General features: G+C 44.0%; 1 protein-coding gene across 1 annotated transcript; it reads left to right on the top strand.

Moving 5' to 3' along the window:
• The first annotated feature begins 3,495 nt into the window (after positions 1-3,495).
• plekho1b (pleckstrin homology domain containing O1b) lies at positions 3,496-8,347 on the top strand. Its single transcript, XM_087812206.1, is given in 7 exon segments — positions 3,496-3,666; positions 4,165-4,311; positions 5,234-5,374; positions 6,230-6,334; positions 6,770-6,868; positions 6,952-7,498; positions 7,501-8,347. Coding segments are annotated over 7 exon segments (1,116 nt in total). The 5' UTR covers positions 3,496-3,639; the 3' UTR covers positions 7,551-8,347.
• Positions 8,348-8,653: the final 306 nt, after the last annotated feature.

Genomic DNA, 8,653 nt, shown 5'->3' with positions numbered 1-8,653 from the left:
TGCGGGAGATGCCTGTTTAGACTTGGTTAAGAAATGGCGGGCAGCTGCGCGGCGTAGTGCTTTAACTGAGCTTCTCTATTGGTAAACACCTTGGCGAAGGCCAATGGGATGTATTTACCCTCAACTGGATGCCGCTCCTGACAGCATCATCACATGGTGCCTGCGAACCCAGGACAATCGCCACGTCTCAGAAGTGCCATGGCCATTGTCGTGTGGGGAGGCTTGGCCTGCAGATGTCCTCGGCCACAACAACCTGCAACTCTTTGAACTCCAAGGGATAAGGGTAAGGATGCATAGAAAGCAGTCAGGGCCATTAGGAGCTCAACTTAATGGACATCATGTCATAGGGAACCTGATCAAGAGGCACCCAATGAATGTCCTACTGAGGCACAGAAAGAAAATTACCCTCAACCCGGAAGCCTCGCCACTTTGGCTGAAGCAAATAATAATAATGTCTATTTGTATTGTGCCTTTCTAGACCAGGGTCACAAGGCGCTTTGACAGTCACGCATTCCCCCATTCACTCACACATACTGATGGGAGTAGGCTGCAACACATGGTGCCAGCTCTGCCATCAGGAGCTATCAGGGTAAAGTATCTTGCTCAGGGACACAATGCCTGGAGCTGGGATTTAACCTGCAACCTCTCAGACTGTGAGCAACCACTCTACCATCCCAGCTATGAAGACCCTGAAATACCCACAGTGTCACAACAAACCGTCCAATTAACAGCCAGTGCTGAAGAAAGACAAGCAAGCAGAGAGTGGAGTACAGGACAGTAGTTGTACAGGATATTTCTCACACACCGGCAAGACTTGACAAAAGGTATGTGCAATCGATCAAAGTACATCGGGATTCAAACTATTGTCTATTGTCAACATTACAAAAACTCCATACACTTTTATGTTTCACAGGTTTTTTCATGAAAAACAATCCAATGTTTTTATGCTACATTTGTTGGTTGGGAACGTTGTGTCCACACTAAATGTAAAACCCAAAAGCATTCCAGTAAAATTTAAATATATATTTGTTAAATATACTTTTTATTACAGGAGGTACAGTATTATTTAACTGTAATTTACACATAAAAAATGATCAAGGACTGGCTAGTTTCACCTTCGTAACGTTAGAAAAATCAGGCATTTCCAACCTTTGGACGCTGCTGAGAAGCTCATCCATGCTTTTGTTACCTCCAGGCTCAACTACTGTGACTGTCTTCTGTTCAGCTTTACATGGTCTATCACCAACGTGCATCACAGATCGAATCCAAACATATCAGGCTTCTAGGAAGTTTGCTCCTTAAATCTATTAGTAATCAGTGATCTTAAATCTCTACTTTTGATAAAGCTGCTGTAGGTTTAGATTGCTGAAGGAGGATTTTTTTAGACACCAAGCTCTCTCTCGCTTTCTGTGTATCCTTCTTTCCTGGATTATGTTCATCACCTGTGCAGTTTAAACCCACATCTTTCCTGGAGCTCAAGGGCTCCACCTCCAGAGCCGCTGCTGGATCCAGGATCTCCTTCACAAACATGTCAACGGATCCAGATTTCCCTCCATGACCCTCCCTGGACTCTCCTGCACTACTCTATACTCTCAGAGTCATTGTCCTTGCTCTCTTTTCTTTTCTCCAATATAGTCCATCCTTAGACTGTATATTGTCATGAGATAACTTTGTTATGATTTAACTTTAAATAAAATATATTTGTGATAAAGAAACAATGTATACATATAGGCCTACTCTGCACAAAATAAATCCTGACATACCTGTAAGAGGTTCAAAAGTAACAGCAGTGCAAATGTACCTTAAAATAGTGCCGTTTCTGTACATGTGTTAGTGTTTTTGGTGCTAGTGTTGTATGAATGATTGAAGGTTTCTGATGAACAAAATAGGTGTTGGTGTTTGGTTGACTCATTATTGTGTTCTTTGTACCTTGTTTTTTTTATTGTTGTTGTGTTAATATTTTTGTTCATTGATGTGTTGATTGTTGGGTTCATTATTGTTTGTTGTTGTGTTAATATTTTCTTTGTAGTGTTTTTTTTTTTTCATTGTTGTCTATGGTTACACACATATGGTGTCCATTGTTGTGTTCATTGTTGGTATCAACGTTGTTTTAAAAATTGTGTTTATTGTCCTAATTCCTTGTTGTGTTCATGATCTTTTCATATTCGTGTTTATTCCTGTATACTTATATGTTCATATTTGTGTATATTATTGAGTTTGTTGTGTCATTCATTACTGTTGATTATTTATTTTATAATGTGTTTGTTGTTGTTAATTATTCTGTTTATCCTTCTGTTCATTGTTGCACACATGTTGCATTTTTGTGTTCATTATTGTGATGATATTTGTGTTCAGTGTTGCTTTCATTGATGTTTTCATGGTTTTGTTCTTGTGGTATTCATACTTGTGTTCATTGTTACATTGAAGTGTTCATCATTGTGTTTATTGTTTTCTTTTTCTAGTCATTGATGTCTTAATGTTCATTGTAGTCTCCATATTTGTGTTCATTGATGTGTTTATGGTTGGGTTTGACGATGGGTTCATGAATATGGTCATTGTTTAGTGCATTCATTTTTGTGTTGATGTCTGAGTTGATGGTTGCATTAATTGTTGTGTGAGTGCAGTGAAGCGTGTGGTGATAATCTGCAGATCAGCTTCCATCTCTGACCCACTTCGGGCATCTGAACTCAGTGAGTCGGCCTCTCGGTCAAAACATCTGCCAACATCCAGTCCTCGCTGAACTGGATTACCCTGATCCAGATCTTCGCCCGGATCACAGCAGGAGGAGGGGGATTTGTTTCTGGACCACAACTAACCGGGAAGACCGGGACACCAACCAGCTGGCGTTATAAATAAAAGCACAGCACACACACTTGTGTTGTTGTGTCGAAACAATAAAAAATTATCATGTGAATGAATCAAAAGATTGGTAGATAAGAGAGAAAAGTTTATGGTCCTGGCTAAGAGGTGACTCTGGTCCAAGGGTGACTCTGGTCCAGAGGTGATTTGGATCCAAAGGTGACTCTGGTCCAGAGGTGTTTCTGGTCCAGATGCTGTGCTCTAACGAGCTGATGAATTATTGAGACTCTCGCAAGTTTCACATTAATTATTCAGTCGCCTCATCGGTACCAGGCAACCTAGTCCCCATGGTCCAGGTCTACATCAGCTCCATCAACTGTTCACGTGACTCACAGTAATAAAGTACGTCATGACATGTTTACTTCCAGAACATTAACTTGTTGTGTGTCAACATCACAGACGGTCACACCCCAACTCTTTTTTGGGGGGTCTCATTGTGAATGTGTCCGCAGGAGGCGCTGCGGGGCAGCCGGAGAGTCTGTGGGCCAGCGGGGAGTCTGGAGGAGGAGGATGAGGAGGAGGAGGGGGAGGAGGGAGCGAGGAGTAACTGGACACCGCCTCACGGCGGCAGCTGACCAGTCAGAACGCAGCAGAGTTCGGCAGCAGCAGCGGTTAAACTCTCTTAAGTCAGCAAAACCGAGTCGTCGACCAGGATCTGAGGTCCTTGTCCGGGACCTGGTTTTATCTCCTCTTCGACGCTTTTGTTGCGGTTCCTGCTCCCGCCGGCTGTAGTGTTGCCGAGAAGATAACGGACTTTTTGGGGCCGGTTCCGAAAACAGCATGAAGAAGAACCACCCCGATAAGCGGGTGAGTGTCAACGGGACAAGAACCGAATTTGGGTCAATCGTATTCTTACTCTTGAGTCGGCGATGATGACTCTTCAGGAACAAAAGCTCCGGATTACTTAGAAACCTTTTACTCTGAAGGGCTTCTTTCAGAATAAGAGCCGCAAAAGTGCCAGGCGTGTATGACAAAAACAAATCCAACTCCCGTTAAAAGGAGGAAATTATTAACAATGAAATCAGCGTAAAGATGTTTTATTGTTGTTGTTTATGTATGTTTAACAGAAAGAATGGAAATTGTATGTCAAAGCGACTTGAGTTTTTTTGTTAACAGCTGCTCTAATTTCGGGGCACTAGAGTTCAAAGGTCAGGATGTAGGAAAATATTTTACAAGAAAGCGGTCTGTAGTTACAGGTTGGCCCGTTGTCCCCTCTTCTGTCTGAGCTCAGAGATTGTCTGATGAAGTCTCGGGTGGACCCGCGGGTCAGCTCTTGTGGTCCTGATCATGTGTTTGTTTTCTCAGGGTCCTCTGGAGCTGGCGGCCCCGCACCTGCAGCATGACAAGGTGGGCTGGATCCGGAAGTACTGCGGGAAGGGTATCTTCAGGGAGATCTGGAAGAATCGGTTTGTTGTTCTGAGAGGAGATCAGATGTTCATCTGTGAGAAGGAGGTGAGTCTGCCAGTCAATCTTCTGGTGGCACCGTGACGTGTCCACCCTCCTTGTGTTTTTCACCTGTCTTCGGACTTAGTTCTGAATCACATAAAGACTCCATTCTCAGCTACGTCCATTTTTTTTTGTGTTTGTGAGTGGACACACAGGATTCCTGGTCAGCTGCCGAGTGTCAGAGTCGAGTTTCAGTCATTCAGACACACACGAGTTCTACTGTTTCATTGGCAGGCCCGTCAGCATCTGAGGACCGGGTCTGGGGCACAGCAGAGGGTCTGTGGCAGGAGTAGTGCATGTAAAAGCTACATGAAACTGGAATAAAAGAAAATCCTGTTTTCAACTGTCGCGGTGTAGATCACCTAGATCTAGGGGTCAGAGGTCACCTGGTTATATAAGCTGACCATCAATATTGATTATAAACAACTAAAGGGTTGGACATACACACGTTGACATGTAGAAACACACACAGATATACACACGTGGGTGTGTTTTCCTTCTTAGCTAGTGTCCAGTTTAGAGCTGGTTAATTATGGATGTTGTTACCATGGAGAATAACAAGGTGAAGAATGTGTGGTTCTCCACGCTACACTACCTGAGGAGGTAGAGTCTGTCCAAGACAACCCGGTCAGTGACATAGAGAGGATATCTGAGAGTGTCGACAAATTGTGTTGTTTCAGGTCTTGACCAAGTCCCTGCAGGTCGTAACCTCTTCAGGTCTGGATGAGTCACCACTTTTAGATCTGAGCATTTTCAGAGTCCTGTAAAAGACTCTTAACACACTAATGAGCATGACCTCATTAGCTTACCGCCCAAGGTCAAAGGTCACATCCTTAATCCATGTAAAGCGGAAAAACAGTTACACCAGTTTTGCTGCGGCATAAATCCAGACTATTTTTCATCACCTCTATGACCTCTGCCCTACCAGGTGAAGGATCTAAGTCGGGCTAATGAGGTTCTAGATCTGTTGGACTATGAGCGTTGCGAGGAGATCCGAAAAAACAAGAGTCGCAGCAAAAAGAACCACAGCAAGTTCAGACTGCAGCGCTGCAGCTCGCCTGACAACACGGTACCTTTGACTACACATCACCCGTCTCACCCTCAACACTTCACCTGTCTCACTCTCCAAACATCTCACAGCATCTGTCTTACCTTCCAAACATCACCAGTCTCACCCTCCTCAAATCTCACAACATCTGTCTCACCCTCAACACATTTTACATAATCTGTCTCACCCTCCGCACATCTCACAACATCTGTCTCCACCTCAACACATCTTACATAATCTGTCTCACCCTCCGCACATCTCACAACATCTGTCTCCACCTCAACACATTTTACATAATCTGTCTCACCCTCCACACATCTTACATCATCTGTCTCTCCCGCTGCAAATCTCACAGCATTTGTCTTACTCTCTACACATTTTACAAGTTACAACATCCGTCTCACCCTCCAGACATCTCACAACAGCTGTATCACCCTCCACACATCTGACATCATCTGTCTCACCCGCTACACATCTCACAGAATTTGTCTCGCCCACAACACATCTTACATAATCTGTCTCACCCTCCACACATCTCACAACATCTGTCTCCACCTCAACACATCTTACATAATCTGTCTCACCCTCCGCACATCTTACATCATCTGTCTCTCCCGCTACAAATCTCAAAGCATTTGTCTCACTCTCCACACATTTTACAAGTTACAACATCTGTCTCACCCTCCAAACATCTCACAACTGCTGTCTCACCCGCCACACCTTACAACATCTGTCTCATCCTCCACACATCTCACTGTCTCATTTGTCTCACCCCTATATCCAAATAACGAGGTTTTAAATAATTTGTCACCAGTAATGATGGTCCTTTGGCCAAGGTAAGGTGGACAAAAGAGTCTAACATTCTGTCTCCCTTAGGTACCAAACCTGCTGTTCCTCGCTGTCAGTCCAGAAGAGAAGGAATCCTGGATCATTGCGCTCAATACCGCTGTCTGCTGTGCCAAGAACAGAGTCCTGGACCAGGTAAACAAACGTGGAGTTCCTCAGGGGCCAGTGATGGGCCTGTGGTCAATGTGTTGTTTGTTAATCTGATGCTGAACCTGTTGAAGAGGATGCTGAGAATGATTATTAAGACGGTGATGATGATGATGATGACCATGGTAATGATTGTGATGATAAAGATGCTGGTGATAATGAAGATGTAGATTTGATGATGTCAGGTGTGTCGCAGCAATTTCTGTCTTCATTTTGTTGCCTTGACTACAGCAGACACTCCTTTTCCAACTGTCAATACTGCGATCCATATCCTGATCAATTCAGGCACTCTCACTCATTCACACATTGATTCACACGCAGCTTAGAGCAGCTCATTGAAACAGAAGTGTGAGAGACGAATGGATGAGTTTTGGATTGATGGATTAACTGATCCAGAAATGTTGCTGACTGTTGCTGTTGCAGGTGGTGGTTGACCAAGCTCACCTGTCACACATGACGAGAGACAGAGTGAAGATTTCCCACAACAGACGGCTGCCGACCCGAGGACACCTACTGGCCGTAGTAAGTCACTGCACTTTGATTCGATTAGCTGTTGAACTCATGGTAACATGACATAAACAACTCACCATTTGTCTCGCGTGCAGGCGTCGACCTCCTCCTCAGATGGGATGCTGACTCTGGACCTGATCCAGGAGGAGCATGTTCCTCCAGAAGAAATCACCACAAGAAACTACCTTACACCGGAGTGTACCAGGTCCAGGACAGACAGGTCTCTGAAAGGGACGTCACACTCTCTTCCGAGGACCCAGACGACGCTGCAGCCCGGCAGACCTCTGTCTACCGCAGAGAAGAACCGCTGTGCCTCCATGGACCAGATCCTGACCCGATCAGACACCGGGGCCAAAGAGTATGGGTCGTTGGTCAGGTCGCCGTCACTGACAGTGCCTCCGGTTTGCAGGTCGGCCCTTGTTGGCAAGCTGCAGGACCTCATCACGCAGAAGCTGCACAAGACTGAGCAGCTTTTAACTGAGGTACGGGCGCTGGCCCACCAGACGGAACCTCTGAGTGGGCAGACAGAACCTCAAACAGAAGCCGAAAGACTCCTCGAGGAGGCCACGGCCTCATGGACTCATGCCCGGGAGGTTCTCGAGGAGGTGAAGGAGCTCAGAGGACTGTTCGACCAACTGGACCCGCAATCCCCTTGACCACCAGCACCACAGTAGAGCAGGAGAGCCTGAAATGACCACACAGTAGAGCCGGTCATTTAAAAGAATGAATGTTTTAGACTTGATCCTTCCCTGGATTCACACTTGCACCTTAAACCTGGGCCGAGTCTCCAATAAAATGGTGCCAAGAAGACGTTTCCAGTCCCGGACATTCTTACGGGACACGCTTCAGTACCCTTCTGGTCTTATGTGGTCCAGACTAAACTTTTAGGTCTCGCTCATGAGTCAGATGTTGATCTGGATGTTGCATTGAAAACAACTGCTTAACTAGCATAAATAATTCACATAATGTTTTTTTCATAAATGTTCAACTAAACAACAAACTAGTTGATCGTTCCCAGTCAGAGAGTAAATTGGTGTGCGTTGCAGTATGATGTGAAGATAGGTATTGCATTAAAGAATTGTTTTGTAACAAATGCTCAAAACACAAATACACTCAAACCTTCATGTTATAATGAGAAAGAATCGCTTATAGTCCGATCGTGGAAGATGTATGGTTAAAAAAGATTGGTTGGATATGATTGGCTATAATTGGTGTCACTTAATTATCTGATATCTTATTGGTTGAAAATCACATTAAGGTCCCACCCTTCCCATGTGCTAGCTGTGGCCCTCTTACCTTAGATATAGATATCCAAAGGTTTTAAAAAAATACAGACTTTTGAAGATTGATAACAGTATGTTGGCTGTGCTTTTGGTTGACTACACTGCCTGAGCAGGATTTCTTCTTGTTAAGAACTGGAATGTGTATTTTTGCATTTATGTATACTTTTTTAGGTACATTTTAAGGCAATAGATGTTCTAAATTGTTGCACTGAACTTTGATGGATCGATGTATTGAATAAATACAAATAATAATGTGAACAAATACTTTTGACCTTCTCAGAAAGATTTTTTCCTCTTCCGTTGCACATTATTCAAGATATTATAAATTGTCTTGTGATGAACAGTGTATCTCAGACTCACTGTATCATGGTACCGTGACTATCATCTACACAATTGTACAGACATTGTGAGAGTATGCATGTTGCAGTCGTCCTCACTTAATACCATAAAGTGTCCTCATTTTGTGTTGTGCCAAATGGCCATCCTATTATTTTTTATTGTTAAAGGAGGTAAA

The sequence above is a fragment of the Callionymus lyra genome, chromosome 17, assembly GCF_982586985.1.
Source record: "Callionymus lyra chromosome 17, fCalLyr1.hap1.1, whole genome shotgun sequence".
Taxonomy (NCBI): domain Eukaryota; kingdom Metazoa; phylum Chordata; class Actinopteri; order Syngnathiformes; family Callionymidae; genus Callionymus; species Callionymus lyra.
The sequence above is the reverse complement of the archived record's forward strand: the minus strand, read 5'-3'. Positions and strand labels throughout refer to the sequence as shown.